Raw genomic sequence first — 15,093 nt, forward strand, 5'->3', positions numbered from 1 at the left:
TAGGGAAAGTAGTATACTACACTGTGCTAAAGATCCACCTGTTGGCTAGTATTTAGTGGGATTTTAAAGGCATTATTTATATAGAATCACGGTGTAACAGCATTTCAAGGAAAAAAATTTTCTCATGTTTCAGTTATCAAGTAATGCTGATGGGAAAGTTTGTTTTCATTTGACTTTAGAAGTATTTACCAATGAAACACCACCTGGTACTTTACATCAGAAACCAAAAATCATTTTGGTTGAAAAGAACCTAATTGTATTTATCAGAATGAAGTTCTAGGAACTCAAGAGACTTTTTACACATTTGCCACAGCAGAAGCCTGAAAGTTTACATTACATTTGTAGAAACAATTATAACTTTTTCCTATCTGGTCTTTAAGGGCAATTTTAGCTTTAGGTTTTCAATAAAACTTGATTATTAGCACTTCACTGATGGACACAGGGATCCACCACATCTAGCAATGCTTCATAGTGCCAACTCATATAGTAAAGTCCTTGGGTTTTGCCTGAGAATTTTCTACAGTGGCCTAAGCTGTTCCTGAACCAGTTGATTATTCCCACTTGTAAACTACAATGTGGTATCCTCACCTGCAGGCCCTCAGTAAAACAGACTCAATGAGAGAAGGATGAAAAATTCCACTGGACAGTGCATGTAGATGCATCCTTATGAACAACTACTTGGTTCCACAGTACTTGGCTATCTGGACAGCTATGGTGATACTGATATTTATAACATATGCAGACTCAAAACCACATCAGATTTCTGATAAGCAATAAAAGCTGCTCCTCTTCTCATTTCCCTTAGATAAGGTTGTGAATGTTACACAACTAAGTACATTTAAGCAGAAAACAGGTGACAGATGCAAAACAGACAGTGTGGATTTAGACAAAAAATGACACTGACAGAATTATGGCCGTTTCAGAGAATTAATTTCAAATTCAGTTTTAACTTCTTGAGAAAATGGTACCATGAAATACTCAACACGAATTTATACTGAACATGAGAAGGCTCTACAGGGCCACATAGTATGAATATCTGCTGGCAGTTAAGTAGCTTTGGTGTTTCTCTAAGAAACAACCAATCTCCTCAGTCCTGCCAGAGACAATGTGCATTTCTGAAATCTCGTATGCTCAGAGCTATGAAGCCATATGCTTCTTCTGAGGCAAGGACAAACACACGTGCTTGTTGAGGCTGCCAAGTACCCACATCATAAACAAGATTATCTCCTTAGCTAAAGCCTAAGAAGTGCTACAGCATAAGTGCACAAATTGCTTTCACAAAAGCAGGACCTGTGTAGCTGTACATTTCATTACTTAATAGAGAATGATTAAAGCAAGAAGTCAGCACTGATAAAGAAGAGAGCCTGTCATTCCCAAAATGGAATTGATTATCCAAGATGAAATCACACCAGTGTTGTCATCCAGTCATGCTGCTACTTCCAGGTCATCCCCCTTGCAAGATGTGATGTTAGCACAAATTGGTTCTGTTTATCACACAATCTTCTTTCTTCCAATACTATCGACAGCAATGTTTTTACCAAAACATAATTTAATAGGGTTTCACTTTTGCTAGTAATTTCTCACATTTCTTTCACTCTTCATCCCTTCCTTCAGCTAGAAGAGCAGAAGGCATATTATCATTTTTCCATGTGGGGCATGATGAGGATTCCCATGGACAGCAGACCAGATTCAATAGACCCTCTTTCACCGTCCTTTCCCTCTGCTGCTCACATGCACCCTTGTGCCAGTGCAACTGAGAGGGCAGCACTGCTGTTTGTGCAGCTGCACATACCAGAGAAAGTGATTCAGGCTAAAACATAACACGGGGGAGAGGAAGTTATTTTAATGCAAATCAATTCATGTGTCCATTTCACCATAAAGGCAAAGCCAGTATAAAGCAGAGGGTCAGAGATGGCTTAAATGCCATCTCTGCAGAAAGAATTGCTCAAACTGCTCAAAACAAATCACTGAAACGCAACAGTAGAAACAGTGATTTGGGGCACGGACATGTGGCTTAGGCTGGGATTCCTGGTAGAATGAAGCATGAGGATTACCAGGCACCTGGCTCAGGACTGTGCTCAGATTCCCATGTTTTGCATCCTAATCTGGACACCTAACTTTAAGGTCTCTGGCTATAGAAGAAAGCAGTTCATCTTTTTAACCCCTCTATAGCCAATTTTTGAGACTGCTGAAAACAACCCCTGCTCCTTTCCTCCTTCCATTCTTCTGCTTTTAAACATTCCTCCTGCCTTCTGCACCAAGACAGAGCCCAACGGAAAACATCTCCAAAAAAAGCCAGAGTCAACAGCAGTAAGTCTGTAGTCAGTCTGCATGCTGCTGAGTCTCAGAAAAACCACAACCACTATGAGAAATGCTGGTGTTATCTAGCCTAAATTGGACACCTTAAGTGAATGCCTGCCAGTGCAGCACTGTCTGAAAATAAATATTTAAAACTACCTTGTACTCTGTGAAAACTTAAAATTCTGTTAAAAAACATGGGTTTAACCAGAGAACATACAAACCCACTATTTACTTGTAACTTGGACATTTTATTCTTTTACTTCTTTAAACATGCATTGTAGTCTCACTGCCTATTTTTAATTATGAGACCACCAGTTTAATTATGAAGTCACCAACCTCTGGATTTATGGTTACTAAACTGTGTGTTTTAAGACAAATTCTTAAAATAGTTTAAAATTCAAGGCAGTGGCACTTTTTTTTTTTTTTTTTAATCACTTATGCATTCACTGAAAGCAATAATGAAGAATTGCTGGCTGGCTAAGTGAAACAGTATGCAGACATCACTTGTTCATCTTCTTGGGAAGGCTGCCAAATGAAAGCATATGATGGCTGTATGGCTGAAGGTGCTGTGTTGGGTGACAGAGCACTGGTAAAACAATAGCTGACTCTGCACATTTTAACTCCTACTTCTAGATTTTCCCCTGGATAAAACAGAAACACATTTACTAAAGTATCTTTATATTCTGCTTCCAGAAGATCTGTGGCTGACAAAAGGATTCTCAGTTCTTTAGCATTCCTCTTCCTTTGTTGGCAGAGAACAAGAGTTTGTTTGTTTGTTTTTTTTTTATTTTGTGGAAAAGCGTATTTAGTCAAGTTAAAAAGTTTCTGAATCAACACCTGAGCCTGTGGCCTTAGAGATTTATTTTCCATTTCCCCAACACAGAAAACCCAGCTGTGCCTAAGAAAATTGCTTTATGCAAAGAATAGGAAAATAATGACCGCAAACATAAAAAAATGCAGTGACATCAAGAATCTACATCCACAAAAAAAGAGGGAGTGGAAGAAAGACAGCTTCCAACCCCAGAACACCAAATTCAGTAAAGTAAGTGTCCAAACTACACTGAAATCTCTTTGATGGGAGTGGGAGGAGAGGCTGGTATGGCTTTGTGGAATTCTTTAATGTGGCTTCATTGTTAGATGTCTTACTAGCAGTAGGGTGGGGGGAAAAAAGACTAGCAAACCCTCGAGTGCAGCAGAGCCTGCATTCAAGATGAGAAATTATCTCCATTGCTTATTAGGAAATGTTTGTTATTCCTACTCCAGTAGTGCTTAAGGACCTTTCATTCGGTCCATACATGACTGAATTCTGTGCTGTATAAAAAACAACACAGAAGTTATTTGCCTCCTAAGCAAAAGAACAAAGGTATGTTGGGCTGATGTGACAGCAGATACATGATGGATGGCCTTAATGGTTTAGCGACTTTGTGGTATTAGTGGAGGAGACAAAAATCATTCCTGACTCCTGTCTCTATCTTGCCCCTCCTGCATTCAGTCACAGTGGGATTGAAAAGATGACCAGTTTACAAATTAAGAGAAACACTCTGCTTAGGTCATTCTCTCAGAGGTCAGTGCCCAGAATCTGGGCCCCATGAGCCCTTCATGACTCTACCTTCCTCTTCTTCCAGCCACTCTTCTTCTCCCAGTACACACACCATGGAACCTTCTTTATTGACCAGTCTCTTCCCTTCCTCATTACTCACAGCTAATTCTTGTGATTGGAGACCATGGTCAGTGTATGGAAGAGAAGATAACACACAGAGATCCACTGCTGGCAGAGTTTTGCTGTTTTGATGCTGCTCTTAGACCTCTCTGAGTGACCCATTGTCTCTGACAGCTGAAGCTGACTAGAAGAAATGAACCAAGTGGCAGCTCATACCATACTGCCATAGAACAACAAAGGTAGCAGCACCCCACAGTGTGAGTTCAGATGCTCCAGCTCTCAGATGCTTCCCAGCAGGAGAAGAAAAATACCAGTGCTGAGGCTGCTAACTGAATAACTCCCTGACAAGTGCTGCTACTCAGCCTCATTCGAAGTGGATGGCCTCAGGCTGAGAAAGCTCTCCTTTGTTCTGCAGGCTGGTCAGGTAGTGTACTGCTCTCAGCAGAAATATTTTTGTAACCAACTTCCACAGTATGACCTGACAATATTTTCATTTGTCATTATATTACCTAAAGGCAGAGCACTGACAAAAATAGATGCCATCTAACAAACTTTGAAGACGGGAACAATCCCTTCTCATCTCTCCTTTCTGTGACCTTTACACTCTTCAATGCAGCTTTCCAATGCAGCAGAAATCAGGTGATTGGAGGCTCTTCAATCATACTTGTCTGGTTACCACATCAGTCTTTCAAGGAGACAATGCTAAGTCTCTCACTGACCAGATATACTGATCCTGCCTCATGCCATATGCCTGCCCTTCTCCTCTCTTTTATCTCTTGATGTTAGCCCACTGTGCTTCAGCTGCCTTGCAGGAAGGGGAAATGCACCTTTTAAAAAACTAGTGCCTGCCTTCATTCAGACCTGTGTTTCCTCCCCCAGGTTGCGGAGGGCTGCTGTAAGACAAGGGATAGTTCACCACAAGAGAAGGCAGGAGATGAGGATAGTCAAAGAAGGCAGGTTACTCACCAGTCATGCATTAGCGGGGGATACAGCTTCCCCCTTGCCAAGAACAGGCACTGAAGACACAGAAATTTGGGAATGAGATGTGTATGTTTCCATCCTCTCCTATACTCCCCCTAGTTATCTAAACTTACTTTTAACGGGTCTGTCAACTTTATTTTGAGTAATAGCTTTCTGCTGCAACTTAAAGACCCATACTTCAAGAAAAGTGAACCCAGAAAGGAAGTCAACAGTGATAAGAGAGTTGATATTTTGATATTTTCCATATGCAGCAAGAATATATATAAATTTTTAAAAAGCACAGATCATTTCATATACAGTCCAGGAGGCCTTTAAAACAAACCCATACTCCAAACACTGAAGAGAAATTCTCGGCAAGAAACCAATTCAACAGTAAAATGAGAGGTTAGTGTGCAGTGGGGGTGAAAATCCATATTAAAACCACATGCTACTATAATATTTTATTACAACTACTGCCAATAATCTTTTAAACTATGTTATAAATTTTGGAGTCTATCATATAAAAAACTCATCCTTGCTCCTGAACCCCCTTTGCCTGATGCAATTCCTAATACTGTCAGCATTTCATGGTACACTTTATCGGTTTATGTCCTTTTCGTACACTTTTAAAGGCACAATAGTACTGGCATTACTTATCAGAGGTCACTTCTTCTCCTTGATCCATGAACTGACACTGGCACACATATGCACTCCCCAAATCACATATGCATCTATTCTTTACAATGAGCTCAAAATATGCTTGAAGTTTATTCTGTTCTCAGATCAACTCCTGAAAAATATTTGTTCATCTAATGCCAAATGTCAAGCAAACCTTTGCTAGAATCAAGAAGTTGTCATTGCTTTTAAAAAAAAAGTACAAGTGTCAACTCCTAGAATAAAAATAGCAGCTCGCCTGCTTAGAGGAACAAATATAAAAGAATGTGGAAAGCAATCTAAAAGTGAGACTACAGAACACTGACATGTATGGACACCTAGGTAAGTTTAGACAGATGAAATGAGATGTTTCAAGGAATGTAACCACATTAGGAGAGTCATCTGATTAGACTAGCTTATTATGATACCCAACTGGACAGCTTACCTGAGCCTGAGTTCTGAACTGACACAACTGTGTTGTATCCACTGTCTAAAATTGGTCATTCAGCAGCCATGCTTGGGTATCACTGGACAAGATGGTATAAATGTATAAACATATCTCAGGATTCAGAAAAGAAGAAAAAAAAAAAGAAAAAAAAAAAAAAGAAAAAGCTGTTCCCCAACCTCTACCAGTATTTGACAGATCTAGAAAATATTTTCTTGTTCTTCTCACATTATACACATTTGTAAACACCTTTCAAGAAAAATCTTTGTTTTCAGATAAACCTTTGGAAATTACATATAGCACTGTAGAGATGCATGCCACTTGGAATGAAAACAAAGAGAGCCCAGTTGACCTGGACTATCCTCTCATTATATGACTGACTATACATTAATAATATAGTTTGCCACAAGCTTTTGTCTAACTAGTAAAAAAGGATCTAAGCCAGCTTTACATGTAGGGCTTTTGTTTTTTGTTTTCAGATCCTCAGGGTAGTGCTTTCTAACAAAACATCAAAATGTTGAATGAACCTATTATGGCTACAGTGCTCTGTACTGTTGGAAGTTGTTCTAATTATAGCCAGTTTTGGAAGCAAGTTCTGATGAAGTTTTCCAGACTGAGGAAAATAAGATGCATAGACATCAAATGACTAAATGGAGACATGGAGCAAAGAGAAGAGTAATCTCATAAAGACAGACAGGGGTATGAATGAAGTGGTAGTGGCTTTATGCAGAATCTTTCCCCCTACGATCTTCCAAAAGGGGAAAAAACCAAAACCAAACTACCACAGCAAACCCCATCAAAATTGAGGCGACCAGGACTTAACAGTATCTGGCAGTCACTGGAAAGATGACAGATGGAACTACATCCTTTCACGTACATCCTCTTTACGCACAACGATGGGGAGAAATCATCTGCCTGAATCCCATCTTATTACTTTTTTTTTTTTTCTATTTTTTTTCCCTGGTAAGAGCGGAAATCAGTCCTCAAAACTGCTACATCAAATAATCCTATTATAACCTTAATTAATATCTGGGCAGGTTCATTTGGAAGAGGTGTCTTTCCTTCACATCTCTGTGAGCCCAGTGACCAAACGACCTACCATACTGTACAAGTGACAGCACTGCTGTCTCTCCTACATCTAATTGCTAAAGTCCCCATCCTTTGCACAGTAAGGATGAAACAGAAGCCTGAACTTTACACTTTACTGTTTTTTTTGGCCTGAAATTACTTTTTGAAAGTATTTAAAAATCTTTACATATCTTTATAAAATCCCTTCAACATATTTTTGAAGCTTATAATCCTGTGTTAAGTCACAGGATATTAAATTGATACAAAGATATGATCAGTTCCTTTTCTGCTTAAGATTACGCTGCTTATGCAACACTGCACAGAAAGATGTGTCTGGGAAAGACATTAAAGTAGAAATCTATTTCATTTTATTTCTTCATAGAAGCAGAGCACATCCCTACCAATCCTTTCTACTTATTCATACCACAAGATTGGAAGCTATGTAGAATATAGTAACACCAGAGCTTAAATATGGGACTCGTCAAACACTTGTTTGCAATCTCTGTAACACAAGTGACCTATGGGGAAAACTGTAACACATATTTCTGAAAGATTTTTTTTTTCCGTTTTATTATGCAGAATGCATAAAATGATATCCTCAGTTTTCACAGCATCTCACTAGAGATAAACTCAAAAAGGCAGATGCATTGCTCATTTTATGGCTGAAAAAATGTTCCATGGGCAAAACACCTTGCATAGATGCCACAGCACTTATATCCTAAACCAACAGCAGCTGGTTGGATTACTGACACTTGGGAAAACAGTGAGGGAGGTGGAAAGTAGAAATAAAATGTGTGCAACAGATACGGAGTACATATCAGGGTGGAGAAAGAGTGAAAGACAACAGTAGGGCATATCTACCTCAGGCTGAACCTTTTTATGGCATGAAGAATCAAAACAGGAACTTTCAGCCATTTAAAAGAATGAAGCTGAGGTTCTGCTGCTCAGAAATAGCATTCAAACACTTTCTAAAGAAACTTAAGTAGCACTGTCAACTTGGGCACAGGATCTGAAATTTGACAAGGGCTTCCTTGGTGCCAGGAAAGTCTATTTTGCTGCCTGAATTGTAATCCACCCACATCTGGATAGTTAGGAAGGTCCTGAGAAATCATTCGTGTAACCTTCTAGGCAGTATGTCCCTCCAAATGTTCCATTTACATGGTGGTACTCCAGCACAACGCTTTCAGGGGCCAAAGCAGCCCTTCCTTCCAAGCTGCTCCTATTGACAGCTCACAATGCTGAGATTTTGCCTTGCCGACAACTGCAATCGCAAAGTGTCCAAGACACGGAAGAAGAATCATCATCTCTGGCAGATACAGGACTGACTTGGACCACACTATCCTTTGTTAGGTTATCTGACTAACAAGCAAATTAAACACAAACCCCAAGCAAAGATCAGAGGAGCAAAGACAGGTGCAGGAACTCCAGTAATGTCATCAGTGGAAAACCTAATCAGTGAAAATTAGAGAATACTGAATTGCCTGTTTACTAAGATCATTCACGGAGGAGGATGAGACCACTACCCTGGTGTGAAAGACACCAAGGTGAGTCAATAGGGAAACTCTTTCAACAGAAAACCTCACAAACAAAAGGGGCCAGTTGTCTTAGGGCAATTAGTTTTTGAGCCATACAGGGATTCATTATGGGATGCAGACAGAGCAGCATTTTGGGACTGTGTAAAACATATGAGGGGATTTTTTAAGGGGATTGTGGGAACGTGTAAAGATTGTTAGGGACAAGACTGAAGCTGGGGAGAGGGAGCAATCAAGGTAGATTGGAGAGGAAGAAGTGTGGGAAAAATAGAGGGAAAAGGGGAAGAAGAGCATAGCTGAGAACAAAGTTGGCTGGTCAGCAGCTTGTCTGACTGAGCTCCGTGCTCAAGCGTCACAGCTCATCTTGTTTTCATTAAATCCACTTTCTGTCTACCCTCTGTGAGGTTGTGCTCTCTGCTGTAGATGTGCATGTATGAATAACAGAGAGCAGAAGGAGAGGTCTGAGTGCTAGCATCTGGAGTGAGCCATGGACATCAGGGGCTCACGGATTCTGATGTAAGCAAGTGGAGCAGGGCAGGGGCACTGGGGGCTGTTCCTGGATAGATCCAAGGCCACCAGCAGCAGTGACCAATAGATATATTGTGTGTTCCATTTTGTACTAGCAGACTCCAATCCCAATAAGCAGGAGAGAAGGAACAGAACTGGGCCACCTTGGCTCTTCAAGTTCATCTGAGGGTGTGTAAGTGGGTGTGGGTAAAGGCAGTGCTTTCTCTCTGTGTTGACCTTTCTGGCTGGGCAGACATGTAGCATGAGAATGCACATGCTACCTCCTTCTCATACAGATCAGTGAATACCTCAGGGAGACAAAACTTGGTGCAATACCCACAACTGTGAGTAACTATATTTTATTCTAGATGATTGTCAGGACAAATATCATGACTCTGCAATCTTGGTGGAGAAGTTTCTCACAGTAATTTGGTAATGTTCCATCTACAGCCATACTTTAAACAAGAAAGTACCAGAAACATCATTCAATGCACTAAATAATGAGCAATACCAGCAAGTATTCTGTTGCTCTGAATAGATGAGTCACAAATTGCATGTTATCTCCAGCTTTTGTGATGCTAAGCCAAGTCAAGCCCCCTTTCCAAGCAGGTTAAGATAGCGTTGTGGCAATGTTCTTATTTTAATTCCAATACTGATGGAACACACTTAAAAAAACCAAAGAAACAAACAAAAAACCCCATAAAAATCTTACCTCCAAGTTGTAGAGATATTTGAAACTGTTTTTCTGATTGGCTGCCTTTTCCACAGCTTGAGCTAATTTTACTGCTCCTCTACCACCAGCCGACCAGTGGTTGCAAGGTACAGCATCAACTGCTCCAGATTGCTTTGCAATCTCACACACTAGATCAACCTCAGCAGGCGAGTCAGTTCTGCCAACCAAACAGTTCTGTCTCATTATTTTTTTTAATTAGTTCTCTTTTATAACATTATATACTTAGCCTTTTACTACCATCAGTCATTGTAAAGCAAGTCTGTGTAGAAATTGTGCCATATACATAATGCATTTATATACAGCACATATATTTATTTGTTTCAAGAACACTCTCTGTAATTATTATAGCTAATTAACATGAAAGATTAAAATTTTCATAAGAGTATTTACTTTTTTGGTGGTTTTAAAACCTCAAGTACAACTGAAGGATTTAAGGTCTTTATATCAATGATGAAAAAAGGAAATTCTTTAATAGCTTCTTTTCTTCATGCCAAAAGTGATTAATTTAAAAACCAAGGAAAATGTGAAATGCAAACTGTGGAACTCCTCATCAGAGAAAAGAAAGAATGGACTTACTTGAAGACATTTAGAGCAACGACAACAGGAACTCCAAAGAGCTGAGTAATTTGAATCTGTTTCTGTAGATTACAGCAGCCATCAGCTACCAGCTGGAGGTTCTGTTCAATTACATAAAAATTAATGAATTGGTAAGACACATCAAGTCTTCTCCAGCCAAAGAATTTTCTATAAATTCAACAGAACATAAACAGTACTGATCATGACAGTTATAGGCAAGTTCTACACTTCCAGACAAAAATATTTTGGCACTTTTCTTACTAATTCTTGTTTCAATTAATAAGCAACAGACATATTCAAGTAACTAAGCAGTGTACAAAATTTGTACATGAATGCATTGCTCTTTTCTGGGACACAGGAAGACAGTGAAGATGATGACTGTTTGCCTGTCATGATTGTGAAAGGGCTGTTAACAGTCTCTTGTTTGCAAACTTTACAAATTACAGCAGTGGGGTGGGGTCTGACATACAGATGTGTTAAACTGGAAGAGGGGAGATTTAGGTTATACATTAGAAAGAAACCCTTTACTATTAGATTTGTGAGACAGTGGAACAGGTTGTCCAGAAAGGCTGTGGATGTCTCATCCTTGGAAGTGTTCAAGGCCAGGATGGATGGGGCTTGGAGCAATCTGGTCTAGTGGGAGGTGTCCCTGGCCATGCAGTTGTTGGAACTAGATGATCTTCAAGGTCCATTCCAACTCAAACCACTATATGATTCTATTATATATCCCAGATAAAACCATATTAACGGACTTCCTTATTTCTGCTTTTACCTCACAGTTTGTAGGCCCTGTCTTAATTGCAACATCACATGTATCCTTAGCCTGATAAAACCAAAATACCAGAACTTGTTTACAGCAAAGAGACATAGAAAACAAATCTGTAAAATCCACTCTTGTTTGAAGAGTGACATCCAACACCAGATGTGAAGTCCAAACAGATTAAACCTGTTACTTAATTAACAGATTAAGCAAATTGTCTTTGACCCCCACAAGCACTCCGCTCTTGTGCTGCCATTAATGCCTGCATGATGGACCGAAATGAAGAGCTGATCAGTCTGAAAATGTTATGGTCCTGGAAAAACTACTGAAGGAAGTTAGTTTTTCAGCTAGCTCAGTTCCTCAGTACAATCTACCATGCAGTCACATACAGAGCACACACAAGAGTGATAACACCAAGTGGCTGGGGGAAGATGAGATGGCTTTGAGTTGGCTGCATGTTAAAGGTGCTCACTGAATGTCAGCATTAGAGCATGCTTATCACTGAACGTGAGGCTGCACACTATCCAACCAGAGGAATAAGTTCTGACTCTCATACACCACATTGCTTTTTCTGTTTAAAATTCTCCTAAAGTTATTCTTACCTCTTCTGTGTATTCCTTCTTCAAAGGGGCACCAGCAGTTACCTAGAATAATAAACAATGTCATCACAGATTGACCCTTGTCATAATCCTAAATGGTCAGAAGTGCCCTTTTGCTTACTGTCTATACTGCCAGTCAGCATATACATGGCACACGTTGTAGCTTGACTGCAGCTTCAGTTTTAATCCAAGTTACACAGGTACATGGAGAACAGGAACACTTGCTATTGTATTTGTGTAGCAAGATACAGGCAGTGACTCAGCAAGTAGTTGTAAAAGATTTGTTAGAGAGAAGGTAATTGGATCCTATTCTAGATGCTTAACAACACACCCATTGTGCAAAGACAACGGACAATAACCTCCAACAGCTGGCTGAAGCAATAACAGCAACACAGATGACTAGAACAGGGACATCACCTTTGAATGTCTTGTCATTATTACCTGTGGCAAGGAACTGCATGTAAGTAATTTACTTTGCTGAAACACACAAAGACAGAGTATCACCAGGGTACTATACTGAGCCTCCAAGATCCAAATATGTTTATCCCAGGCACTGGACCTAGTCACTTTTGTCTCAAGCATTGGTCTTGGTCCATTTTATAGTTAAACTCCCAGTAAAAGAATCCAGTACTCTACCTGCTCCTATGTTGCATTATGTAAGCAAATGAAAGCTTAAATATTTTTAAAGACACAGATCTGACAGAAATACACAGTTATTAAGACATATTTAAGACATATTTTTGCTAGATTGAATGGTAACACACATGACAACATACCTGCCTTGATACCCATGGAGGAATATAATTAAAAATAAAGAAAACTTGCATTAGAAGTGGATTAAAATAATAGAAAGTTATATAATGATGTATGTCTACCTGAAAGAGTGAAAAAGGACAGATCAGCTTTAGCTCCAAGAGATGATTAGTAAGGGAGACCATGCATTCCAAAATTTTGTGGCTGTGGAAACAGCTCTGTTGTTTTCACCCAGTGAGACTGTTTCCCTGGCAGCATCACTCACTTGCATGCTGCTGGGCAGATGGAAGTGTTTCTAGGAGATAAGTGTCTGTCTGCTTGACTAGTAGAGCCCAATCCCATCATCTCACTGAGGAGTGATTCTACAAACAGTAAATAATCTGTAGAAGTTTCTCTGTGGCTTAAATAGCAAAAAAATTATACACTCATGACTTTCGGTACACTGGGAATACACAATTTTATCAGTTAACTTAGCATCCCTGAGGGAATTAACCTGAGCAGATTAAAAAGACAGAAGGGGTTCCCATTATTGCGGTGAAAGAAATCTCAAAACCTTCACTAACAATGTCCCCTACTTCCTCTCACATACTACAACCCAAACTCGCCTCATATGTCCTCAACTGCCAATTTTCCCAGTCTGCAACTACTTCAGTGCACTTACAGGTGCTATTTCAAAAGGCAGTGAAAAGAATACATATACATATTATAAATGTTATTCATGACAGCAAACTCCCATCCCTCAACAATATTTAGTACTTCTTCAAAGCTCTTTCATCCCTCTTTTTTCATTTGTGCCTTTCCATTCCTGCATTACCTTTAGAGCTAGCATCTATATAATGAGGTAACTCGGGACGTGCATATAAATAGTGCCCCACAAGCTATCCCAAATATTTCTTAAACCAAGGTATTTTACTTATTTCAAATATTAGCAACAGTTCTATTTTCCAAGAAAGGTGCAAAAACTTACATTTGGCCCACCTCCATGCATCTTCAAAGCCCTCACTGTAGCAACAAGTACAACCACACTGGGAACCAAGCTAGAGGCTCTGCATTTGATGTTGAAGAATTTCTCCATCCCAATGTCAGCACCAAAGCCAGCTTCAGTCACTGTTAAACATTAAAAAACCAAAACCAAACCACACATAAAACATGCTTTCAGTTAAACACCAGGGGATATTTCTACTTTAGCATACAGTGCACTTAAATATACACCAGCACTCAGTTTTGAATGAACTTTCAAATAGAGGTCTATTTACATTACTGAGCCTGATTTAAAAAAATATTCCCAGCTCATAAATAAATTATCTTCTTCTCGATACGTACAATGTGTCATCAAAAGTAGTCAGATGCGGGAAAACGACCAAAGCAATCCAAACTAGTTGGACTCAAAGCATTTTTAAAACATAGTCCTTTAGAATAGCTATTTCTGTTTAATTATATTTATTTAAAATGTTTACAATTCTTACAGATCTAAGACTTCCCTACATTATTTCTCTTCCCTTGATTTCACTAAAGATGTACTTCCATCATAATTAATGGACCTAAATTCTTCTAGGCTTGCAGGACTTCTGATCATCTCTTGCCTTTGAGGAGCAGATGTTTAACTACAAACACAAAACAGCATTTACAGTCCTGTCTCAGTGTTGAAGATGCTATTAAACACTGAATTCAATAATGAGACTTTGCACCAAAAAAGTCAGATATTAATGTGACTCAGGAAAAAAAAGTCTGTGCAGAATTAGGATACACCTAGCAAAGTTTTTTAGAAGAGCTACAAGCAAAAGAAAAGATAATCTGTATTAAATTATGTCAGTCTCTTCAGAGGTAATTTGCTCTGATTTGCCAAATATTCAAATTTGTCAAATATGTCAAATTTGTCAAAGAGGCAATTTCAATTGCCTCTTTTAAAATCAAAATAATTTCTTTTTATTAGACAAATACAAGCACAAAGCAATTAAAAATTCAAGGGATTAAATCTCCTGTTCTTTGAAAATTTGCTGATGTAACTATTTTCCACCAGAACACATGTAAGAGTTGGGACTGATGTGTGCCTCTGGAATTTATGAATGGACTTTCAGCCAGAGAAGCCAGAATGGGAAAATCGCTTGCTTCAGAGGCTCCTGGACCTGACTCCAAGCAGGGCTGGTGATGTGTCCCCACAATCTCAATCAGTTTACAAAAACTAGCAAATTGTCTTTTCATTTTCTCCCTCTTGCTACCAGTTTTTACTATCATGCTTCAAAGGGGACCACAAACAGCTGATTGAACATTTTGGGGCTGAAAACCTTCATCAGGGTCAAGAAGAAGGAGGTGCAGAGCAGATATACTGATGTGGGAGAAAATATCTTTCTGTTGGAAGCTGATGCACTTTAGGAAGTTCCAGCCTTTGTGTGTTTGTCCTCACCCCATCAGTCCTTTTCCACCCCTTCATTTTGCATAGGCTGAAACAATTGCCTGCGTGGGTCTGCTCAGAGGGAGGAAATGGCTGCTGCAGCAGGAAGCAAGAGCTAGCAAACAAGGGGGGCGGGTGAGCATGTGGGGGGGG

General features: G+C 39.4%; 1 protein-coding gene across 1 annotated transcript in view; it reads right to left on the bottom strand.

Moving 5' to 3' along the window:
* MTHFD1L (methylenetetrahydrofolate dehydrogenase (NADP+ dependent) 1-like) overlaps positions 1 to 15,093 on the bottom strand; it is a 143,867-nt gene that overhangs the window by 41,916 nt on the left and 86,858 nt on the right. Inside the window, exons 21-24 of the mRNA XM_010000004.1 lie at positions 13,516 to 13,655; positions 11,799 to 11,840; positions 10,437 to 10,537; positions 9,840 to 10,017 (exon numbers count right to left, since the gene is read on the bottom strand). Of these exons, the coding sequence (XP_009998306.1) occupies positions 9,840 to 10,017; positions 10,437 to 10,537; positions 11,799 to 11,840; positions 13,516 to 13,655 (461 nt within the window). The remainder of the gene's footprint in view (positions 1 to 9,839; positions 10,018 to 10,436; positions 10,538 to 11,798; positions 11,841 to 13,515; positions 13,656 to 15,093) is intronic.

This window comes from Chaetura pelagica, unplaced genomic scaffold (assembly GCF_000747805.2).
Source record: "Chaetura pelagica isolate M959 unplaced genomic scaffold, ChaPel_1.0 scaffold135, whole genome shotgun sequence".
In the NCBI taxonomy this organism is placed as follows: Eukaryota; Metazoa; Chordata; class Aves; order Apodiformes; family Apodidae; genus Chaetura; species Chaetura pelagica.